This window comes from Pleurodeles waltl, chromosome 4_2 (genome assembly GCF_031143425.1).
Source record: "Pleurodeles waltl isolate 20211129_DDA chromosome 4_2, aPleWal1.hap1.20221129, whole genome shotgun sequence".
NCBI classification, from domain to species: Eukaryota; Metazoa; Chordata; class Amphibia; order Caudata; family Salamandridae; genus Pleurodeles; species Pleurodeles waltl.
This window is the reverse complement of record NC_090443.1, coordinates 517170089-517195643: the sequence shown is the minus strand read 5'-3', so window position 1 is coordinate 517195643 and position 25555 is coordinate 517170089. Positions and strand designations below refer to the sequence as shown.

General features: G+C 48.1%; 1 protein-coding gene across 3 annotated transcripts in view; it reads left to right on the top strand.

Annotated features, from left to right (window-relative positions):
* PRRC2C (proline rich coiled-coil 2C) overlaps nucleotides 1-25555 on the top strand; it is a 1097702-nt gene that overhangs the window by 152948 nt on the left and 919199 nt on the right. For all 3 annotated transcript variants that reach the window (XM_069232016.1, XM_069232017.1, XM_069232015.1), the window contains exons 9-10: nucleotides 17345-17435; nucleotides 18916-19105. In XM_069232016.1, coding sequence (XP_069088117.1) covers nucleotides 17345-17435; nucleotides 18916-19105 — 281 coding nt within the window. The remainder of the gene's footprint in view (nucleotides 1-17344; nucleotides 17436-18915; nucleotides 19106-25555) is intronic.

Here is a 25555-nt window from a genome sequence, read left to right as displayed (position 1 = left end):
GGTAAGTACTTTAGGAACTTTGAATAATTACAATAGCATTTATACTTTTTACATAAAACACATTTAGCTGTTTTAAAATTGGACACAGTGCAATTTTCACAGTTCCTGGGGGAGGTAAGGTATTGTTAGTTTTAGCAGGTAAGTAAATTACCTACAGGGTTCAGTTTTGGGTCCAAGGTAGCCCACCGTTGGGGGTTCAGAGCAACCCCAAAGTCACCACACCAGCAGCTCAGGGCCGGTCAGGTGCAGAGGTCAAAGAGGTGCCCAAAACACACAGGCTTCAATGGAGAGAAGGGGGTGCCCCGGTTCCGGTCTGCCAGCAGGTAAGTACCCGCGTCTTCGGAGGGCAGACCAGGGGGGTTTTGTAGGGCACCGGGGGGGACACAAGTCCACACAGAAAGTACACCCTCAGCAGCGCGGGGGCGGCCGGGTGCAGTGTGCAAACAAGCGTCGGGTTCTCAGTAGATTTCAATGGGAGACCAAGGGGTCTCTTCAGTGATGCAGGTAGGCAAGGGGGGGGGCTCCTCGGGTTAGCCACCACCTGGGCAAGGGAGAGGGCCTCCTGGGGGTCACTCCTGCACAGGAGTTCCGTTCCTTCAGGTGCTAGGGGGCTGCGGGTGCAGGGTCTTTTCCAGCCGTCGGGAAATGGGGTTCAGGCAGTCGTGGTCCGGGGGATCCTCGGGATTCCCTCTGCAGGCGTCACTGTGGGGGCTCAGGGGGGACAACTTTGGTTACTCAGTCTTGGAGTCGCCGGAGGGTCCTCCCTGAGGTGTTGGTTCTCCACCAGTCGAGTCAAGGTCGCCGGGTGCAGTGTTGCAAGTCTCACGCTTCTTGCGAGGATTTGCAGGGGTCTTTAAATCTGCTCCTCTGTAACAAAGTTGCAGTTCTTTTGGAGCAGTGCCGCTGTCCTCGGGAGTTTCTTGTCTTTCTTGAAGCAGGGCAGTCCTCAGAGGATTCAGAGGTCGCTGGTCCCTTGGAAAGCGTCGCTGGAGCAGGTTTCTTTGGAAGGCAGGAGACAGGCCGGTAAGTCTGGGGCCAAAGCAGTTGGTGTCTTCTGTTCTTCCTCTGCAGGGTTTTTTCAGATCAGCAGTCCTCTTCTTGTAGTTTCAGGAATCTAAATTCTTAGGTTCAGGGGAGCCCTTAAATACTAAATTTAAGGGCGTGTTTAGGTCTGGGGGGTTAGTAGCCAATGGCTACTAGCCCTGAGGGTGGGTAAACCCTCTTTGTGCCTCCTCCCAAGGGGAGGGGGTCACATTCCTATCCCTATTGGGGGAATCCTCCTTCTACAAGATGGAGGATTTCTAAAAGTCAGTCACCTCAGCTCAGGACACCTTAGGGGCTGTCCTGACTGGCCAGTGACGACTCCTTGTTTTTCTCATTATCTCTCCTGGACTTGCCGCCAAAAGTGGGGGCTGGGTCCAGGAGGCGGGCATCTCCACTAGCTGGAGTCCCCTGGGGCATTGTAACACGAAGCTTGAGCCTTTGAAGCTCACTGCTAGGTGTTACAGTTCCTGCAGGGGGGAGGTGTGAAGCACCTCCACCCAGAGCAGGCTTTGTTTCTGTCCTCCGAGAGCACAAAGGCTCTCACCGCATGGGGTCAAACTCGTCTCTCAACAGCAGGCTGGCAGAGACCAGTCAGTCCTGCACTGAACAATTGGGTAAAATACAGGGGGTATCTCTAAGATGCCCTCTGTGTGCATTTTTTAATAAATCCAACACTGGCATCAGTGTGGGTTTATTATTCTGAGAAGTTTGATACTAAACTTCCCAGTATTCAGTGTAGCCATTATGGAGCTGTGGAGTTCGTTTTTGACAGACTCCCAGCCCATATACTCTTATGGCTACCCTGCACTTACAATGTCTAAGGTTTTGCTTAGACACTGTAGGGGCATAGTGCTCATGCACCTATGCCCTCACCTGTGGTATAGTGCACCCTGCCTTAGGGCTGTAAGGCCTGCTAGAGGGGTGACGTACCTATGCCACAGGCAGTGTGAGGTTGGCATGGCACCCTGAGGGGAGTGCCATGTTGACTTTGTCATTTTCTCCCCACCAGCACACACAAGCTGGTAAGCAGTGTGTCTGTGCTGAGTGAGGGGTCCCTAGGGTGGCATAAGACATGCTGCAGCCCTTAGAGACCTTCCCTGGCATCAGGGCCCTTGGTACCAGGGGTACCAGTTACAAGGGACTTACCTAGGTGCCAGGGTTGTGCCAATTGTGGAAACACTGGTACATTTTAGGTGAAAGAATACTGGTGCTGGGGCCTGGTTAGCAGGGTCCCAGCACACTTCTCAGTCAATTCAGCATCAGTATCAGGCAAAAAGTTGTGGGGTAACTGCAACAGGGAGCCATTTCCTTACAGGAAGTACCAGAGTGAACCCCAGTAGCCAGGAGAAAAGAGGTAAGTACCTGTTTTTTCCTAAACCTACAGAGAAGTTGTGTTAAATGACTGCAAGACTGGAAGAAATAGAAGATGGATCCAGACTGAAGAGGACCTGCAAATGAAGAGGACCAAGTCCAGTTCCAGTTGGAGTGTCCGGTCGGGGGTAGGAATCACTACCCACCCTTCTGGAGATGCAGGACCAGGTTGACGAAGACTAGGATCTGGCTATGCAGCACAGGAGCAGAGTAAGAGTTCCAGAAGTGATGCAGTCGATGTCCCACATCTGAAGAAGATTTGCAGTCTGTCAGTGGTGTGGACAAACCTCTAACTAACCTTGGCAAAGGCAAGAACTGCAGAAGATTTGCTGAGCTGCTGGGGACCTGGAAGATACAAGGAGGCTCAACCCAAGGAGTGGAGTCTCAGGCGACCCTAAGCATTGAGAAGAGCCACAAGTCTAGGATGCAACCCTCAAGGGCAACTTACAGGTATCAGGCACAGGAGTCGCAGTGAGGCCCACTCAGCACACTTGGAAAGGAGTCCCACGTCACTGGAGCAGCAGGCTGGAGTCTAAGCGTTGCAGAGAAGAGTGCTGGAGGCCGGGGCTACACCAGGACTGAAGATTCCTTGGAAGAAGAGTCAACAAGCCTTGGTAGCTGCAAGAGTCCTGGTGCACAGGGCGTACTGTCCTACAAGGTGAGGCAAAGACACCAACACCTCCAAAATTGGACAGCTGGTAGAAGGGACCACTCAAGACCACCACCTGTGTGGCAGGATCCACGCAGAGTTGCGGGAGACGACCCACGCAGCCGGTCGTCATTGCAGTTGCTGTCTGCAGATGCAGGGGAGTGACTCCTTCACTCCAAGGGAGATTCCTGTTTGCTTCTTGGAGCAGACTGAAGACTTACCTCCCTCCAAGGAATCACAACTGAGGGAATGTTGCTGGAAGGAGCCGGATAAACGATGTTGCAGAGCAAAGTCGTCGCTGGTGTTGCAGATTGTAGAATCCTGTGAAGTACAGTTGTGGATCCATTGGTCAGAAGTCGAAGTAAACATTGCAGAGGAGTCCTGCTGGAATCTTCCACATCAAATCTGAGGACCCACCAAGAGGGAGACCCTGTATAGCCCTAAAAGGGGGTTTGGTCACCTAGCCGGGTGACCACCCATCTGAAGGGGACTGTGACATCACCTGCCTGATCTGGCCACTCAGAAGCTCCCAGAGACCTCTGCCCATCTTTGATTCAAGATGGCAGGATCAAGTGGCCACCCTAAGGAGCTCTGGCACCACCCCTGGAGTCTTGATGGACAGGGGAGTGGTAACTGCAAACCGATTTTATACAAGGAGAGCACCAAATATGCCCTTCAAACAATACTAGTAGCTTGGGAGGCTACCCCAGCCAAGTCATGTAACGCCTGTTTCCAAAGGGAGAGGGCATTGTATCCCTTTCCCAAAGGAAATCCTTTGATCTTCTTCCTGAGTTTGAGCTGGTGTAGCAGCAGGAGGGCAGAAACCTGTATGTAGGATGGCAGCAGTGCAGATTGCCCAGGAAAACCCTGCAAACTGGTAGGAGCAAAGCTGGGGGTCCTCTAAGGAGCCCCCAGAGTGCATGGAATCATACTCCCAATATTGGCAACAGGATTGGGGTATGATTCTGACATGTTTGATACCAAACATGCCCAGGTTCGAAGTTACCATTATGTAGCTGGACACAGGTAGTGGACCTGTGTCCAGTACATGGGGAAAAATGGCTTCCCCTCACTTACAAAGTGCATTGCAATGGAGGTGGAGTTTGTAAGGGCACCTCTGCTCATGCAGGGTGCCCTCACATGGGTACTTGCGCCCTGCCCTTTGGGCTAGGAGGGCCTACCATAGGGGTGACCTGATGGAGTGACCTGTAGTGAAAGGGTGCATGCACCTTTTCACGCAGGCTGCAATGGCAGGCCCGCAGACATATTTTGCCTGGGTTCCCATGGGTGGGACAATATATGCTGCAGCCCATGTGGAACCCCTGATGCCCCAATGCCCTGGGTACCTAAGTACCATATACTAGGGACTTACACAGGGCACCAGTATGCCAATTATGGGGTGTGCAAAGTCCTAGGTGTAAGGAAATGCCTCCTTGGCATGGTTACCCCTTGACTTTTTGCCTTTGCTGATGCTATGTTTTGAATTGAAAGTGTGCTGAGGCCTGCTAACCAGGCCCCAGCACCAGTGTTCTTTTCCTAACCTGTACTTTGGATTCCACAATTGGCACACCCTGGCATCCAGGTAAGTCCCTTGTAACTGGTACCCCTGGTACCAAGGGCCCTGATGCCAGGGAAGGTCTCTAAGGGCTGCAGCATATCTTATGCCACCCTGGGGACCCCTCACTCAGCACAGACACACTGCTTGCCAGCTTGTGTGTGCTGGTGAGAACAAAACGAGTAAGTCGACATGGCACTCCCCTCAGGGTGCCATGCCAACCTCACACTGCCTATGCAGTATAGATAAGTCACCCCTCTAGTAGGCCTTACAGCCCTAAGGCAGGGTGCACTATACCATAGGTGAGGGCACCAGTGCATGAGCACTGTGCCCCTACAGTGTCTAAGCCAAACCTTAGACATTGTAAGTGCAGGGTAGCCATAAGAGTATATGGTCTAGGAGTCTGTCAAACACGGACTCCACAGCACCATAATGGCTACACTGAAAACTGGGAAGTTTGGTATCAAACTTCTCCGCACAATAAATGCACACCGATGCCAGTGTACATTTTATTGTGAAATACACCCCAGAAGGCACCTTAGAGGTGCCCCCTGAAACCTTAACCGACTATCTGTGCAGGCTGACTGGTTCCAGCAGCCTGCCACAACCGAGACATGTTGCTGGCCCCATGGGGAGAGTGCCTTTGTCACTCTGAAGCCAGTAACAAAGCCTGCACTGGGTGGAGATGCTATCACCTCCCCCAGGCAGGAGCTGTAACACCTGGCGGTGAGCCTCAAAGGCTCACCCCTTTGTTCCAGCACCGCAGGACACTCCAGCTAGTGGAGTTGCCCGCCCCCTCCGGCCACGGCCCCCACTTTTGGCGGCAAGGCCGGAGGAAATAATGAGAATAACAAGGAGTCACTGGCCAGTCAGGACAGCCCCTAAGGTGTCCTGAGCTGAAGTGACTCTAACTTTTAGAAATCCTCCATCTTGCAGATGGAGGATTCCCCAATAGGATTAGGGATGTGACCCCCTCCCCTTGGGAGGAGGCACAAAGAGGGTGTACCCACCCTCAGGGCTAGTAGCCATTGGCTACTAACCCCCCAGACCTAAACACGCCCTTAAAATTAGTATTTAAGGGCTTCCCTGAACCTAAGAATTTAGATTCCTGAAACTACAAGAAGAAGAAGACTGCTGAGCTGAAAAACCCCTGCAGAGGAAGAACAGAAGACACCAACTGCTTTGGCCCCAGTCCTACTGGCCTGTCTCCTGCCTTCCAAAGAAACCTGCTCCAGCGACGCTTTCCAAAGGACCAGCGACCTCTGAATCCTCAGAGGACTGCCCTGCTTCAAGAAAGACAAGAAACTCCCGAGGACAGCGGCCCTGCTCCAAAAGACTGCAACTTTGTTTCAAAGGAGCAGATTTAAAGACCCCTGCAACTCCCCGCAAGAAGCGTGAGACTTGAAACACTGCACCCGGCGACCCCGACTCGACTGGTGGAGAACCAACACCTCAGGAAGGACCCTCCGGCGACTCCAAGACCGTGAGTAACCAAAGTTGTCCCCCCTGAGCCCGCACAGCGACGCCTGCAGAGGGAATCCCCAGGCTCCCCCTGACCGCGACTGCCTGACTCTGAAATCCCGACGGCTGGAAAAGACCCTCAGCCCCCAGCACCTGAAGGAACAGAACTTCAGTGCAGGAGTGACCCCCAGGAGGCCCTCTCTCTTGCCCATGTGGTGGCTACCCCGAGGAGCCCCCCCCCCCCCCCCCCCCCCCCTTGCCTGCCTGCAGCGCTGAAGAGACCCCTTGGTCTCTCATTGAAAACCATTGGAGACCCGACGCGTGTTTGCACACTGCACCCGGCCGCCCCCGCGCTGCTGAGGGTGTACTTTTTGTGCTGACTTGTGTTCCCCCCCCCCCCCCCCCCCTCCCCCCCCGGTGCCCTACAAAACCCCCCTGGTCTGCCCTCCGAAGACGTGGGTACTTACCTGCTGGCAGACTGGAACCGGGGCACCCCCTTCTCTCCATTGAAGCCTATGTGTTTTGGGCACCTCTTTGACTTCTGCACCTGACCGGCCCTGAGCTGCTGGTGTGGTAACTTTGGGGTTGCTCTGAACCCCCAACGGTGGGCTACCTTGGACCCAAACCTGAGACTTGTAAGTGATTTACTTACCTGCTAAAACTAACAATAACTTACCTCCCCCAGGAACTGTGAAAATTGCACTGTGTCCACTTTTAAAACAGCTATTTGTGTTTTATGTGAAAAGTATATATGCTACTGTAATTATTCCTAAAGTACTTACCTGCAATACCTTCCAAATGAGATATTACATGTAGAATTTGAACCTGTGGTTCTTAAAATAAACTAAGAAAATATATTTTTCTATAACAAAACCTATTGGCTGGATTTGTCTCCGAGTGTGTGTTCCTCATTTATTGCCTGTGTGTATGTACAACAAATGCTTAACACTACTCCTTTGATAAGCCTACTGCTCGACCACACTACCACAAAATAGAGCATTAGTATTATCTCTTTTTGCCACTATCTTACCTCTAAGGGGAACCCTTGGACTCTGTGCATACTATTCCTTACTTTGAAATAGTGCATACAGAGCCAACTTCCTACATTGGTGGATCAGCGGTGGGGTACAAGACCTTGCATTTGCTGGACTACTCAGCCAATACCTGATCACACGGCAAATTCCAAAAATTTTCATTAGAAATTGTTTTTGAAATTTGAACTATTTTTTCTAAATTCTTAAGAGACCTGCTAGGGCCTTGTGTTAGATCCTGTTTAGCATTTCTTTTAGAGTTTAAAAGTTTGGTAAAAGTTTGAATTAGATTCTAGAACTAGTTTTTAGATTCTTAAAAAGTATTCCAACTTTTAGAAGCATAATGTCTAGTGCAGAGATGAATGTGGTGGAACTCGACACCACACCTTACCTCCATCTTAAGATGAGGGAGCTAACGTCACTCTGTAAAATAAAGAAAATAGTAATGGGCCCCAGACCTTCCAAACAACAGCTCCAGGAGCTGTTGGCAGAGTTTGAAAAGGCCAACCCCTCTGAGGATGGCAACTCAGAGGATGATGATAGTGACTTGGAGGGTGATTCCCCCCTACCAGTCCTATCTAGGGAAGACCGGGCCTCTCAAGCCCTGACTCCAAGCATAATAGTCAGAGATGCTGGCTCCCTCACAGGAGGGACCAACCTCTCTGAAATCACTGAGGATAACTCCAGTGAAGATGACCTCCTGCTAGCCAGGATGGCCAAAAGATTGGCTTTGGAAAGACAGATCCTAGCCATAGAAAGGGAAAGACAAGAGATGGGCTTGGGTCCCATCAATTGTGGCAGCAATATAAATAGGGTCAGAGATTCTCCTGACATGCTAAAAATCCCCAAAGGGATTGTAACTAAATATGAAGATGGTGATGACATTGGTTCACAGCTTTTGAGAGGGCTTGTGCAACCAGAAAAGCAAACAGTTCTCAATGGGATGCTCTCCTTTGGGAAATGTTCACTGGAAAGTGTAGGGATAGACTCCTCACACTCTCTGGAAAAGATGCAGAATTCTATGACCTCATGAAGGCTACCCTGATTGAGGGCTTTGGATTCTCAACTGAGGAATACAGGATTAGGTTCAGGGGGGCTAAAAAATCCTCGAGCCAGACCGGAGTTGATTTTGTTGACTTCAGTCAAAACAGTGGATGGTTGGATTAATGGCAGTGGTGTAAGTGATTATGATGGGCTGTACAATTTATTTGTGAAAGAACACCTGTTAAGTAATTGTTTCAGTGATAAACTGCATCAGCATCTGATAGACCTAGGACCAATTTCTCCCCAAGAATTGGGGAAATAAGGCGGACCATTGGGTCAAGACTAGGGTGACCAAGACTTCCACTGGGGGTGACCAAAAGAAAGGGGTCACAAAGACTCCCCAGGGGAAGAGTGTTGAGACATTCAAGGGTAAAAGTAAAGAGTCTTCAAAAGGGCCCCAAAAACCTGCTCAGGAGGGAGGGTCCAAAGCCTCTTCACAATCCAATTTTGGGTACAAGGGTAAAAGCTTTGATCCCAAAAAGGCCTGGTGTCGTAGCTGTAATCAGCAGGGACACCAAACTGGAGACAAGGCCTGTCCCAAGAAAGGTTCCACTTCAAACTCTACTCCAGTTAGCACTGGAATAGCCAGTATCCAGGTGGGATCAACAGTGTGCCCAGAGCAAATCAGGGTTCACACTGAAGCTACATTAGTTTCTGAGGGTGCAGTGGACTTAGCCACACTGGCTGCCTGACCCCCTAATATGCAAAAATACAGGCAGCAACTCTTAATGGGACTAGTGTAGAAGGCCTGAGGGATACAGGTGCCAGTGTCACCATGGTGACAGAAAAACTGGTTTCACAAGGTCAATACCTGGCTGGACAAACTTATCCAGTCTCCAACGCGGACAATCAGACTAAAGTACATCCCATGGCTATGATAACTTTAGATTGGGGAGGGGTCAATGGCATTAAACAGGTAGTGGTCTCCTCAAATATCCCTGTAGAGTGTTTGCTTGGAAATGACCTGGAGTCCTCAGCATGGGCTGAGGTAGAACTCAAAACCCATGCAGCCATGCTGGGTATCCCTGAACTGGTGTGTGTCGAGACAAGGACACAGTGCAAGGCTCTGGGTGAAAAAGTGGTGTTGGAGCCTGGAATAATGGCCCAACCCTCCAAGAGAAAAGGAAAGAAAACTGGGGAACCAGTTTCAACACAACAAACAAGAAAAAGAGAACCTCTCTTCTCCGGAAGAAGTTCTGCCCTATGAGGGAACTGAGCCTATGGAGTTAGGACCTTATCAGGTTGAACTCCTAGGCCCAGGGGGACCCTCAAGGGAACAGTTGTGTAAGGGGCAAGAATCATGTCCCTCTCTTGAAGGCCTTAGGCAGCAAGCTGCTGAAGAGACCAAAGGAAAAATCACTGTAACGCATAGTCTATTGGGAAGATGGACTCCTCTACACTGAGGGAAGAGATCCCAACCTGGTGCCACTAGGAGAGTGGTAATGCATCAGGAGTTTAGGAAGTTAATTCTGACCTTAGCTCATGATATTCCACTTGCTGGGCATTTGGGACAAACCAAGACTTGGGAGAGGTTAGTCAACCATTTCTATTGGCCCAACATGTCCCAGAAAGTAAGAGTTTTGTGTCTCCTGTGCCACCTGTCAAGCCAGTGGTAAGACAGGTGGACACCCAAAGGCCCCCCTCATTCCACTTCCAGTGGTGGGAGTCCCCTTTGAAAGAGTGGGTGTAGACACAGTGGGTCCACTTGAACCTCCCACTGCCTCACGGAACCAATATATACTAGTAGTAGTGGATCATGCTACTAGATACTTTGATGCAATTCCCCTTAGGTCCACTACTGCCCTTGCAGTAGCTAAAGCACTCATTGGTATCTTTACCAGAGTGGGATTTCCTAAGGAGGTGGTGTCTGACAGGGGTACCAACTTCATGTCCGCATACCTGAAGCATATGTGGAATGTGTGGGGTGACTTACAAATTCACCACACCATACCATTCACAAATCAATGGTCTTGTAGAAAGATTTAACAAGACATTGAAAGGCATGATCATGGGCCTCCCCGAAAAGCTCAAAAGGAGATGGGATGTCCTCTTGCCATGTCTGCTTTTCGCCTACAGAGAGGTGCCTCAGAAGGGAGTAGGGTTTTCCCCCTTTGAACTTCTGTTTGGCCATCCTGTAAGGGGACCACTAGCTCTTGTAAAAGAAGGCTGGGAGAAACCTCTTCATGAGCCTAAACAAGATATAGTGGACTATGTACTAGGCCTACGTTCAAGGATGGCAGAGTATATGGAGAAGGCAAGCAAAAACCTTGAGGCCAGCCAACAACTCCAGAAGATGTGGTATGACCAAAAGGCTGCTATGGTTGAATTTCAGCCAGGGCAGAAAGTCTGGGTTCTGGAGCCTGTGGCTCCCAGGGCACACCAGGACAGATGGAGTGGCCCTTACCCAGTGCTAGAGAGAGTCCGGTCACCTACCTGGTAGACCTAGGCACTAGCAGGACCCCCAAAAGGGTGTTCCATGTGAACCGCCTCAAACTCTTTCATGACAGGGCAGATGTGAATCTGTTGATGGTAACGGATGAGGACCAGGAAGCTGAGAGTGAAGCTCTCCCTGATCTCTCCACAGACCCTAAAGATGGCTCAGTAGATGGAGTGATCTATTCAGACACCCTCTGGCCAATAGCAATCTGACTGTAGGACTTTTCCCTAACCCCTGGTCAGACACACCTGTGTACCCATGATGTGGACACAGGAGACAGCATACCTGTCAAAAACACAATTTTCGGACAGTCTGACCAAGTTAAGGAAAGCATCAAAGTGGAAGTCCACAAGATGCCGGAATTGGGAGTCACTGAGCACTCTGATAGCCCCTGGGCTAGCCCAGTGGTCGTAGTCCCCAAACCTCACACCAAGGATGGTAAGCGAGAGATGAGGTTTTGTGTGGACTACAGAGGACTTAATTCTGTCACCAAGCCAGATGCCCATCCCAGTCTAAGGGCAGATGAATTGATTGACAAATTAGGTGCTGCCAGATACTTAAGTACCTTTGACTTGCCAGCAGGGTACTGGCAAATCAAAATGGCACCAGGAGCAAAAGAAAAGACAGCATTCTCCACACCTGATGGGCATTATCAGTATACTGTTATGCCCTTTGGCTTAAAGAATGCCCCTGCCACCTTCCAAAGGTTGGTGAATCAAGTCCTTGCTGGCTTGGAGTCCTTTAGTGCAGCTTATCTTGACGATAGGTGGAGGCCAAGTTCAGCCACTCCAACCCAAGATCCAGACTATTCTGGACTGGGTAGCTCCAAAAACCCAGACTCGAGTCAGGGCATTCCTTGGCTTGACAGGCTACCACAGGAGGTTTGTGAAGGGATATGGATCAATAGTGACACCCCTCACAGAACTTACCTCCAAGAAAATGCCCATGAAGGTAAACTGGACTATAGAATGCCAACAGGCCTTTGACACCCTGAAACAAGCTATGTGCACAGCACCAGTTCTAAAAGCTCCAGATTACTCCAAGTAGTTCATTGTGCAGACTGATGCCTCTGAACATGGGATAGGGGCAGTTTTGTCCCAAACAAATGATGATGGCCTTGACCAGCCTGTTGCTTTCATTAGCAGGAGGTTACTCCCCAGGGAGCAGAGTTGGAGTGCCATTGAGAGGGAGGCCTTTGCTGTGGTTTGGTCCCTGAAGAAGCTGAGACCATACCTCTTTGGTACTCACTTTGTAGTTCAAACTGACCACAGACCTCTCAGATGGCTAATGCAAATGAAAGGTGAAAATCCAAAACTGTTGAGGTGGTCCATCTCCCTACAGGGAATGGACTTTATAGTGGAACACGGACTGCCAATGCAGATGGCCTTTCCAGGTTCTTCCACTTAGAAAATTAAGACTCTCTTGGGAAAGGTTAGTCTCATCCTCTTTCGTTTGGGGGGGGGGGGATTGTGTAAGGAAATGCCTTCTTGGCATGGTTACCCCCTGACATTTTGCCTTTGCTGATGCCAAGTTATGATTTGAAAGTGTGCTGAGGCCTGCTAACCAGGCCCCAGCACCAGTGTTCTTTCCCTAAAACTGTATCTTTGTCTCCACAATTGGTACACCCTGGCATCCAGGTAAGCCCCTTGTAACTGGTACCCCTAGTACCAAGGGCCGTGATGCCAGGGAATGTCTCTATGGGCTGCAGCATGTCTTATGCCACCCTGGGGACCCCTCACTCAGCACAGACACACTGCTTGCCAGCTTGTGTGTGCTGGTGGGGAGAAAATGACTAAGTCAACATGGCACTCCCCTCAGGGTGCCATGCCAACCTCACACTGCCCATGGCATAGATAAGTCACCCCTCTAGCAGGCCTTACAGCCCTAAGGCATGGTGCACTATACCATAGGTGAGGGCATAGGTGCATGAGCACTATGCCCCTACAGTGTCTAAGCAAAACCTTAGACATTGTAAGTGCAGGGTAGCCATAAGAGTATATGGTCTAGGAGTCTGTCATACACAAACTCCACAGCACCATAATGGCTACAATGAAAACTGGGAAGTTTGGTATCAAACTTCTCAGCACAATAAATGCACACTGCCAGTGTACATTTTATTGTGAAATACACCCAGAGGGCATCTTAGAGATGCCCCCTGAAAACATACCCGACTTCCAGTGTGGGCTGACTAGTTTTGCCAGCCTGACACACATCAGACATGTTGCTGGCCACATGGGGAGAGTGCCTTTGTCACTCTGTGGCTAGTAACAAAGCCTGTACTGGGTGGAGGTGCTTCTCACCTCCCCCTGCAGGAGCTGTAACACCTGGCGGTGAGCCTCAAAGGCTCACCCCTTTGTTACAGCGCCACAGGGCATTCCAGCTAGTGGAGATGCCCGCTCCCTCCGGCCACGGCCCCACTTTTGGCGGCAAGGCCGGAGGAGATAATGAGAAAAACAAGGAGTCGTCACTGGCCAGTCAGGAGAACCCCTAAGGTGTCCTGAGGTGACTCTGACTTTTAGAAATCCTCCATCTTGCAGACGGAGGATTCCCCCCAATAGGATTAGTGATGTGCCCCCCCCTCCCCTCCGGGAGGAGGCACAAAGAGGGTGTAGCCACCCTCAGGGCTAGTAGCCATTGGCTACTAACCTCCCAGACCTAAACACACCCCTCAATTGAGTATTTAGGGGCCCCCAGACCGAAGCAAGAGATTCCTGCAACCTGAAGACGAAGGACTGCTGACCTGAAGCCCTGCAGAGAAGACTGGGACACCAACTGCTTTGGCCCCAGCCCTACCGGCCTGCATCCCCACTTCAAGAAAAACTGCAACAGCGACACATCCCGCAGGGTCCAGCGACCTCTGAAGCCTCAGAGGACTATCCTGCATCTAAAAGGACCAAGAACTCCAGAGGACAGCGGCCCTGTTCCACAAAGACTGAAACGTGCAACAAAGAAACAGCTTTTAAACGACTCCACGTTTCCCGCCGGAAGCATGAGACTTTCCACTCTGCACCCGACGCCCCTGGCTCGACCTGCGGAGAAACACTACAGAGAGGACTCCCCGGCGACTGCAAGCCCGTGAGTAGCCGGCGATGACCCCCCCCCCCCCCCCCCCCCAGCACCCACAGCGACGCCTGCAGAGGGAATCCAGAGGCTCCACCTGACCGCGACTGCCTGCTTGAAAGAACCCGACGCCTGGTAAAGACACTGCACCCGCAGCCCCCAGGACCTGAAGGATCCGACCTCCAGTGCATAAGCGACCCCCAGGCGGCCCTCTCCCTTGCCCAGGTGGTGTCTACCCCGAGGAGGGCCCCCCCCACCTTCCCCCCGCGCCTGCTTTGCTGAAGAGACCCCTGGGTCTCCCATTGAAACCAATTGCAAACACAACGCCTGTTTGCACACTGCACCCGGCCTCCCCTGTGCCGCTGAGGGTGTTCTTTCTGTGCTGACTTGTTCCCCCCCCACCCCCGTGCCCTACAAAACCCCCCTGGTCTGTCCTCCGAAGTCACGGGTACTTACCTGCTGGCAGACTGGAACCGGGGCACCCCTTTCTCCATTGAAGCCAATGCGTTTTGGGCACCACTTTGACCTCTGCACCTGACCGGCCCTGAGCTGCTGGTGTGGTCACTTTGGGGTTGCCCTGAACCCCCAACAGTGGGCTACCTTGGACCCAACTTTGAACCTTGTAGGTGTTTTACTTACCTGCAAAAACTAACCAAAACTTACCTCCCCAGGAACTGTTGAAAATTGCACTGTCTAGTTTTAAAATAGCTTATTGCCATTTTTTCTAAAACTGTACATATTGTGTTGATTCAAAGTTCCTAAGATACCTGAGTGAAATACCTTTCATTTGAAGTATGTAGGAAGTTGGCTCTGTATGCACTATTTCAAAGTAAGGAATAGTATGCACAGAGTCCAAGGGTTCCCCTTAGAGGTAAGATAGTGGCAAAAAGAGATAATACTAATGCTCTATTTTGTGGTAGTGTGGTCGAGCAGTAGGCTTATCAAAGGAGTAGTGTTAAGCATTTGTTGTACATACACACAGGCAATAAATGAGGAACACACACTCAAACAATTCCAGGCCAATAGGTTTTTGTTATAGAAAAATATCTTTTCTTAGTTTATTTTAAGAACCACAGGTTCAAATTCTACATGTAATCTCATTTGAAAGGTATTGCAGGTAAGTACTTTAGGAACTTTGAATAATCACAGTAGCATATATACTTTTTACATAAAACACAATAAGCTGTTTTAAAAGTGGACACAGTGCAATTTTCACAGTTCCTGGGGGAGGTAAAGTAATGTTAGTTTTTGCAGGTAAGTAAACCACCTACGGGGTTAAGATTGGGGTCCAGGGTAGCCCACCGTTGGGGGTTCAGAGCAACCCCAAAGTCACCACACCAGCAGCTCAGGGCCGGTCAGGTGCAGAGTTCAAAGTGGTGCCCAAAACGCATAGGCTCCAATGGAGAGAAGGGGGTGCCCCGGTTCCAGTCTGCCAACAGGTAAGTACCTGCGTCTTCAGAGGGCAGACCAGGGGGTTTTGTAGGGCACCGGGGGGGGACACAAGCTCACACAAAAAGTACACCCTCAGCGGTCGCGGTCAGGGGGAGCCTGGGGATTCCCTCTGCAGGCGTCGCTGTGGGGGCTCAGGGGGGACAACTTTGGTTACTCAGTCTCGGAGTCGCCGGAGGGTCCTCCCTGAGTTGTTGGTTCTCCACCAGTCGAGTCGGGGTCGCCGGGTGCAGTGTTGCAAGTCTCACGCTTCTTGCGGGGATTGCGGGGGTCTTTAAATCTGCTCCTCTGGATAGAAAGTTGCAGTCTTTTTTTAACAGGGCCGCTGTTCTCAGGAGTTTCTTGGTCTCTTGGAAGCAGGACAGTCCTCTGAGGATTCAGAGGTCGCTGGTCCCAGGGAAAGCGTCGCTGGAGCAGTTTTCTTTGGAAGGCAGGAGACAGGCCGGTAGGGCTGGGGCCAAAGCAGTTGGTGTCTCCGTCTTCTCTGCAGGGTTTTTCAGCTCAGCAGTCCTCTTCGTAAGTTGCAGGAATCTAAATTCTTAGGTTCAGGGAAGCCGTTAAATACTAAATTTAAGGGTGTGTTTAGGTCTGGGGGGTTAGTAGCCAATGGCTACTAACCCTGAGGGTGGGTACACCCTCTTTGTGCCTTGTCCCAAGGGGAGGTGGTCACATTCCTATCCCTATTGGGGGAATCCTCCTTCTACAAGATGGAGGATTTCTAAAAGTCAGTCACCTCAGCTCAGGACACCTTAGGGGCTATCCTGACTGGCCAGTGACTCCTCCTTGTTTTTCTCATTATCTCTCCTGGACTTGCCGCCAAAAGTGGGGGCTGGGTCCAGGGGGCGGGCATCTCCACTAGCTGGAGTGCCCTGGGGCATTGTAACACAAAGCTTGTGCCTTTGAAGCTCACTTCTAGGTGTCACAGTTCCTGCAGGGGGGAGGTGTGAAGCACCTCCACCCAGAGCAGGCTTTGTTTCTGTCCTCAGAGGGCACAAAGGCTCTCACCGCATGAGGTCAGAAATTCGTCTCAGCAGCAGGCTGGCACAGACCAGTCAGTCCTGCACTGAACAATTGGGTAAAATACAGGGGGCATCTCTAAGATGCTCTCTGTGTGCATTTTTTAATAAATCCAACACTGGCATCAGTGTGGGTTTATTATTCTGAGAAGTTTGGTACTAAACTTCCCAGTATTCAGTGTAGCCATTATGGAGCCGTGAAGTTCGTTTTTGACAGACTCCCAGACCATATACTCTTATGGCTACCCTGCACTTACAATGTCTAAGGTTTTGCTTAGACACTGTAGGGGCATAGTGCTCATGCACTGGTGCCCTCACCTATGGTATAATGCACCCTGCCTTAGGGCTGTAAGGCCTACTAGAGGGGTGACTTATCTATACTGCATAGGCAGTGTGAGGTTGGCATGGCACCCTGAGGGGAGTGCCATGTCGACTTACTCGTTTTGTTCTCATCAGCACACACAAGCTGGCAAGCAGTGTCTCTGCTGAGTGAGGGGTCCCCAGGGTGGCATAAGATATGCTGCAGCCCTTAGAGACCTTCCCTGGCATCAGGGCCCTTGGCACCAGGGGTACCAGTTACAAGGGACTTACCTGGATGCCAGGGTGTGCCAATTGTGGAATCAAAAGTACATTTTAGGTGAAAGAACACTGGTGCTGGGGCCTGGTTAGCAGGGTCCCTGCACACTTCAGTCAAGTCAGCATCAGTATCAGGCAAAAAGTGGGGGGTAACTGCAACAGGGAGCCATTTCTTTACAAAGAATTACTTGTAAACCTTGATCCTGTGGTTCTTAAAATAAACTAAGAAAATATATTTTCCTATATAAAAACCTATTGGCCTGGAATTGTCGGAGTGTGTTCCTCATTTATTGCCTGTGTGTGTACAACAAATGCTTAACACTACCCTGTGATAAGCCTACTGCTCGACCACACTACCACAAAATAGAGCATTAGAATTATCTCTTTTTGCCACTATCTTACCTCTAAGGGGAACCCTTGGACTCTGTGCATGCTAGTTCTTACTTTGAAATAGTACATACAGAGCCAACTTCCTACACAAGTTTTCTGTAGTGGTTGATCGGATCATGTCTTTCTTTGATATCTTTTGAGTGTGCTGTTTTTTTATGGATGCATGGACCTTCCAAAAATTGTGCCTTATGTGTACTGCTGCCAATCTGTCTGAATCTTGCCCAAGCTTGTAGCTCATGGTCTATTTTTATACCTTTTAAGGTTCTCAGAGCGAAGTAGATTACTCGGAGCAGTTAAACTTCAGTGATGATGAAGAACAGGGAGGCACTCCCAGAGAGAGAGGGGAGAGCAGGTAAGCCGCTTATGTCCATTCTGTAACCCTAAACCTTTAGGTGAGTTAAAGGGTGTCAGCTGCCTCTCCATTTGTGTTCATACCTTATCCTTTTTATTTAAAAAAAGAAAACAAAAAAAACCTGTGTTCAGTCCTTGAAAGCATGCCCACAAAATTATGTAATTGCCAACTTTAACAAATAAGAAGCAGAACACACCTGTTTATTTAGAACCATGCACTTTAGAACTGCACTATTTAAATTGCTGTTTTTTTCCCAGTTTTACTCCCAGTGGCGGCCGGCAGCTTTAGGAGGGAGGAGGGCAGGCGGGAAGCACACACACTCATTCTTTCACACAGACACACACACGACATCCATAAACACTCATACCATTCAAACATGCATGCACCAAACATTCATTTTAAAACATCACGCACTCCTACTTTCACACACATCCATTAGCACTCATAACAAACATGCGTGCACCAAAAATTCATTTTAAAAGATCACACTCCTTCTTACACACACTCACATCCATTAACACTCCTAGCACTCAAACATGCACGTGCGCACCAAGCACTCAATTTATAACATCACACACACTTACCTTCAGCCTCCAGGTCCCAGGAGGGTGGGGACTGCTGCCTTCCCTCATTGGCTGTCAGCCATTGAGGGAAGGCAGCAGTCCCAGCCTCGTCACACTGGGATGGGGTCAGTGAGACTGCTGACCCCAACCCACTCTGTGACGAAGTGTCACTGATTGACACTCGCCCTGGGCGCTTCAGGGCTTAAACCTGAAGCGCCCAGGTCGAAGTCAATGGGTGACGCTTTCCTCGTCACCCAGGGGAGGGCCTCAAGGCACAATTGCCTGAGCTGCGGAGGTCACGCCCATAGGAGCTGTGACCTCCTCAGCCCATCAAAGTTCAGCTCAGGCAGACAGGAGTCTGCGCAAATCGCGCATGTCTCACTCCTGGCTGTCTGAGCTGAAAATGAAGTGTCTGTCAGGCTGGCCTTTGTTCCACCTGACACACTCTTCATGAGGGGCAAAAAGTGGGGGAAGCGTGGCCCCTCCGCCCTAAAGGACGGGCCACCACTGGTTACTCCTTTTTCCTTGAAAGAGAGTATGTTTGCATTATTAGTTTTAAAAATCTCAAGACCGTGGCAACCAGGCTTCTATCTGATCCCTCGCCTCTGTCTCTATCCCTTCGCAAACCTGTCAAGCGGTGTGTTCTTACCCTGGCAGCTAATACTTTTCTTAAAGACATTTAGGTATTCTTGCTTCTGAATCTTCATTTGTTGTTGACTTCCCAAAGGAGGCATTAGCTCTCCTTTCCTTTGTTTCTCTTCTAATACCCTTTTAGTATACAATTAATAGAAATCATTTAGACAGTAGATTAAGTGTATCTCGTTTCTAATGCAAATGTAAAGATTCATGCCTGTTCATATCTGGGATTTTGTTTACTTTGTTTCATACATGAGACCATGAATTATTTATGCTTCTAGCCGCGAGGCAGATGAGAACATGGCCAAACTAGAGCACGCGCAATCAAAAGGTCCAGAGAACAGCGGAAGCAGGAAAGGAGATGAGCGCAGCACCCCCAGAAAATGGGGTGATTTACCATCCTCTCAGGCACCTTCTCAGCCCACTGCTGCCAAAGGGCCCCTTGCTAGAAGCCTCCCACAACAGAATCAGGTTTGTCGCTCTTTACGGAATTAAGCTGTATTGTTGACCTCCTGAGAGCGAATCACATTGTCCTGTTGGAGTATGACTCAAGACCCCGTTGTCGATCCTGTAAACATCTTAGTTCTGTAGCAACCTTATTTGATTTTTGTGGCAGGCTTGTAAATAAATGTCATTTGTAAAAAAAAAAAAAAAAAAGTAATAATAAAGAATAGTATGGCGTAATATTATGTGTAACTCATATTGTGCATTAAGCCCCCTTGGTTGAAGCAGATCTCACTTAGGACTTGGAGAAGGAATCAAATCAGCAGTATTAAATGCATAGAAGCTAATACTATTGAGTTTCCTATTTCAGAATTTTACAAGTGCAGCTTTCTCCAAAGCGGTTTTTAATGTTAGGATTGCAGCATTTAGCTCATTTACTGATGTATAAACAATACTGTTGTGTGAACTGAATCTGGGAATCTGCCCTGGTGTTCTTTTGATTTGGGGGGGGGGGATGGAGGAGAGGAGTATGTCTACGAAGGTCATAATGGGCCATCCCAGACTGCCAAGCAGGTCTGTGTGTAGCACATACCTTAATTACTGTTCAGTGGGACGGCATTGTAAAAATCGAAGTGTTTATGGCTTCTCCGATGAAATCCTGTAATCTACTCATCACATTTGTTCACTGAAACTTATTTAAAGGCCAAGGTATAAATTGAAGCTAATGCAGTTGCCAAGATTCCAGTCTGCTCCAACCTGGAAGTGTGCAGTTATTCATTTGAGTGAGAGGGGGCAGGGTATTTCAAAGGACCTTAAGAGTGAGAAGCATTTTGGCAATCTATTGCAATTCTATGTAGCAATTCTTTAGGACAATAGTTGTGTAACTAGTGGAGCTGCAAGGGTTTTGCAGCATTAATTCTTGGATTCATTTGCTGTGTGTTACTCTGCTATCTAGTGGTGGTTTTAGTGGGCATAGTTTGTGGCCATTTGGCCTGTAAGCCTCTGTTCGTGGCTGCCATTTCTTCTAATGCTGGTTCTGAAAGCATTAACCAAAGCTCAGCAGATACCGAAGAAAAGAAGCCAGAATAGACAGATCGTCAAGGACATTTGGAACCCTGTAATTGACCCTGCAGGCTGACACCCAGCCTCTGTGTGGCTATATAGCAGGTCTTTATTCAGACTGCAAATAAAGTGATAATGAGGGGGAAAGTAAACAAATCACTGTACAGTAAGCAGGCATTGTGTGGTGGCTTGCAGTTGGTGGGGCCACTGATTGAATGCCGCCGATGACAAGCTTCTACCGCAAGACTCCTCTCCTCTTTGAAAAGTGACTTTTGAGACCAAATCTTCCCAGATGGCCTCACACCAAATGCATATACCTCATTTACATTTAAAGCTAAATATGTAGTCAGTAGGCTCTTATGTAGGAGAATCCGGATCACAATGGCTGTACAGGTTTACATAGCTGTGAATTTGTATGTTAATCTAGAAACCTTTGATTAGACTTGACCCTGTTTGAAACTGTGGTGTAGGCCTCTTTCCAGGCAGAGCTACTTGGTGTATTGGAGCTCAGAGACATTATGATCTGTTTACAGGGCTAATGTCGTGCAGTGTTTTTTGGAGAGGGAGAGTTTGGTTAGGGATACTTAAGCCCATGAATCAAGGCCCCTGGGATAAGGAGAAATTGCCTTCATAAATTAATAGTAAGCTGCTGTTCTAGCAACATCCACTCATCGGAGACGTAACTGAGACCATGTGGCTTCTTCCTTGTGGTTGCTCAAACCTTTCTTCCCTCTGATTCTACTGCAACAAGTATTTCAAACCCAATTTTGTAGGCCTGAAGATTGCATTCTTGTGTAAAAGCAGTAAGCTTTTCATACTTCACTGCCTGGTGAATTGATTTTTTTAATCAGGGTCTTTAATTGTTCTTAATTTGTGGATTGTGTCTAATTCATAGAAGGTGAATTCTAAATTAGACCTAGCCGTCCCTTTTTTTTTTTTTTTTTTTTACTCCAAATGAGCAGCTCCTTAATTTGTGCTGTTTACTTAAGTTTTTATCTTATCTCACTTTTTCAAAAGCCTGAGTCAATGTTTGCAATCATGTGTGACCCCTGTTGTGTTCAGTGGAATGTGAGCTCCATCCCACAAACCAGATGTTTGAGGACTGAATAGCTAAAGGGCAGGGTTATCTAGTTGGAGATGTGACCCAGCAGAAGTAATCATTACAGATCCCTCCTTGGACTTTTATGTTTGAAAGGCATAAGTCGTCTGTTCTTTGATATCAAAGCTTGTGCAAATCAGTCCTGTGCCATTTGGTTCGTTTTCAAACGTTTGTTTTAGGTACAGAGTTAAACATCTTTGGCCTTCATTTGAAATTGATGTCCATTAGCAAATAATGGATTATGCTTACGTCTGTATGAAAGGAGTGTTTGCATGTGTAGCTGTAGATACACATGCTTTGTATAAGTTTCCATTTAGTGTTGGGCTCGGAGTGTTGCAAGTTGTTTTTCTTGGAAGAATATTTGAGAGTCACAAGATCGAGTGACTCCTCCTCTCGGTGATATTGCGCATGGGCATAGAGTCCTTTTGTTGGATTGTTTCCCCTCTGCCGTCTGGTTTGGATGGATTTCCTCACGCTCCGGTGGATCTCTGTTTAGTATTCTATTAACTTTATTCTAGCTTTCTATTTATGTTGGTATAGTTTTCTATCACGTATTCTATACTTTTGATATTCGAACCCATCTATTGTTTGGGTTGATTTAACACCCTTGGGGGCGTCCACGCCCTTCTTGGGCTTACTTCGACACAATGTTGTTGAGGAATGTTAGGGTGATGGAATGAACTCGTTTCTGTCCTCGGTGTCACTTGAAATTTCCCTACACCGACCAGCATGCTTGTCCCTAGAACACAGAAGAAACCTGCGACGCCTGTAAATCGTTTCGATCAAAGACTCTCCAGGACCGAAAAGCGCATTGATTACAGATGGCGTCCAAGTCAACATAAAACACACCCAACATCTTCGGAGAAGAGCACGCGCAGGAAAAGTAGGACAATGCACTGCCTTCTCCACTAGAGACTCTGACTCTGATTGAGACTCTGATGTCGACAGCCAGTCCGTACTACGTGAGTACATCAGACATATACCAAACAAAGACAATTAAAAAGACTCCTTCATTTGTCCTCCACTGCCCTCTGGCTATGGTTGGAGCAGAAAAATACATTCGGCACCGAAAATACAGAAGACCAAAATGCATTTGGAACTGACCAAACAGACAGTTACATCTGTTTAGTTATTGAGCCGGAAATCGGACGTTCCTACCTCTGAGCTGAAAAAATAAGCACCAGTTTTTAAGCCGATTTTTATGGTTCAGGGCAAGCATTCGGTGTCAACCTTAGGAAACGAAAACAGACAGCAGTAAACATTCTGTAGTTACAGAGACGTCATCTGACATAGAACCTATACTGGAAGTAATGGATGTTAAACAGCACAGACTTCACCTACAGAAGGGAACACGAACGGTCATATCCTCTCCTCCTGTGACAATTGAGAGAACTTACATTTCAAAAGACACTGGGCCTCCACCTAAGAAGGCCTCTAGGGGGAAAAGGAGAAGAAAAAGGCTACAGAAAAACCTTCACCACCACATTCTCCTTTCCTTTCTTCTATTCTCTCACCCCCCCCCCCCCCCCCCCCCAAAACCACAACAGTCCGCTATATATTATACACAATGCTGTGCACAAACCTCACCAACATCACCTCATAGGGACGACTTAAGTGATGTTCAACAGGAAGTAGACCCATGGGATTTATATGATCCTGATCCCATTCTCTCTAATGACCCGGATTTATACCCAGCAAGACATTCTCCCTCTGAAGCTACCACTGCTTATAATCAATTGATAGCTAGAGCAGCTGCATATTATTACAATGTACAATTACATACAGATCCCATGGAAGAGGACTTTTTGTTTTAATACTTTGAGAACTATACACAAGCAGTACCAATGTCTCCCTATGCTTACAGGCTTGCTTAGACATGCTGCACACATTCTCAAAGAACCCATCAAGGCAAGGACCATCACACCTAGGGTTGATTTAAAAAAAAAAAAAAAAAAAAAAAAAAAAAAAAAAAACCTGCACCTTCTGATCCAGTTTTTAGTAAAACACAATTACCACCTGACTCCGTAGTTGTAATTAGAGCAAGAAAACGTGCCAGTAGTCAGTCTTCCGAAGTGGAAGAACTATTTCAAATCAGCAACATCAGAAGAGAGGGTAACAGATGGTATCAGAGTGACAGGCTATTTCTAACAATGCAATTAGATGCGCCACTGATACAGTAGGAAAATGGGAGTCAACACTAGCATAGTAATCAGGAGACATGCATGTTTGAGATGTGCAGGCTTTAAACCCAAGATACAGCAAGCTGTATTAAATATGCCCTTTGTTAAGCATTTATTTGGACCAGACATGGATACCACCATAGAAAAGCGTAAAGACCCAACAGCTAAGACCCAATACCACACCCACTAGAGGCACTTTTCGTAGGCCCCAATTTAGAGATGGTTTCAAACCATCAACCACAGAGCCATCCACCTCGCAACAAAAACAGGGGTCGCTCTTCAACAGAAGCTCATTTAGAGGTTCATACAGAGGCTCAAACTATAGAGGAAGAGGTAAAACATCTGCCTCCAGAGGTTCCTCCACCTCAGCAAAACAGTTTATTCATCTCTTGTGGGAGGAAGACTGGTACATTTTTATCCACAATGGTCTATCACCACCACAGATCAATAGGCTCTATCAATTATTCATCATGCCTATTGTCTAGAACTCATTTCTACTCCACCTAAAATTCCTCCTCGTTCCCAGAAGCTATTGCAAACATCTCACTCTAAGAGGAAGTACAGTCCCTTCATCTCAAAGGGGCTATAGAACCAGTCCCTGCATCCCAACAAGTCAGGAGTTTATCCACTTTACTTCCTAATACTCAAAAAGGAGAGTTCACGAAGACCAATTTTAGATCTCAGTCCTCTCAATCTATACATACTCAGAGAATTTCCATATGGTCACTCAACAAGATGTTATTCCTCTATTACAGCAACGGGATTACATGAGAGCATTAGATCTCAAAGATGCTTATTTCCATATTCCCATACATCCAGTGCACCGCAAATATTTAAGATTTTTCATTGCAGAAAAGCATTACCAATTCAAAGTATTACCATTCGGGGTAACAGCAGCTCCAAGGGTATTTACAAAATGCTTCACAGGAGTAGCAGCTTTTCTCAGAAGACAACACATGCAAGCTTTCCCATAGCTAGACGATTGGCTCACAAATGCCATTACAATTCAGACTTGCTAGCAACACACTGTAAATCTTAGCCACAATTGTGGCTTCACAATGAATTACCTCAAATCCCATCTTCAACCATCACAAATACAGCCTTATCTGGGAGCAATTCTGAAAACTCAGTCAGTGTTGACATATTCAAACCCAATAAGGATGCAGATTTTTCAAAATCTCATCTCATCTCTCAATTACAACAAAATCATACTTCCAGTGAAGCTAGTGATGCACCTCTTGGGAATGATGGCTTCCTGTGTAGCCATAGTTCCCCCTTGCAAGACTACACGTGTCCACTGCAACAGCACCTTTCTTAACAGTGGTTTGTCACATGGTCATCTTCAGGATCTAGTGTTGGACCGCCAGACTCGCCGCTCTCTGCAAGGGAATCCTGCCAACCTTTCAAAAGGGCGGCCCTTTCAGGATACTGTGCCTCAGATTACACTCATGACAGATGCATCGCAGACAGGTTGGGGAGCTTACCTCAACAACCTCACCATACAAGAGAATTGGCATCCCGTTCAACAGACTTATTACATCAGTTACTTGGAATTTCTAGCAGTTTTCCTAGCACTCAAAGCACCTTACACAAATCTCACACATGGTATGCACAGACAATATGACACCTATGTATTATCTGCAAAAACAGGAGGTGGGGGGAGGGAATCGTGCGCACACACCTCAGTTGTCACTTCTAACTCTGACAATTTGGAAGTGGGTGATTTCCAATCAGTCAATTACTGGCAGAATGTCTCCCAGGAATGGACAATCAGTTAGCGGACCTATTAAGCAGGACACTGCAACAAGTCCACGAATGGGAAATTCACCCATAGGTACTTCAAAAGTTCTTAGTTATGTGGAACACCAGAGATAGATCTCTTTGCCACTGCAGAAAACTCAAAATGCTGACACTGATTTTCCAGATACCCACACCCTAAGTCCAAGGGCAATGCTCTATAGATGAATTGTCAAAAAAATAGGAGGGATGGGGAGGTATTGTGGTCCAGTGTATATCCTCCCAAGGAATACTAAAAGGGCGTGTTTAGGTCTGGGGGGGTTAGTAGCCAATGGCTACTAGCCCTGAGGGTGGGTACACCCTCTTTGTGCCTCCTCCCAAGGGGAGGGGGTCACATTC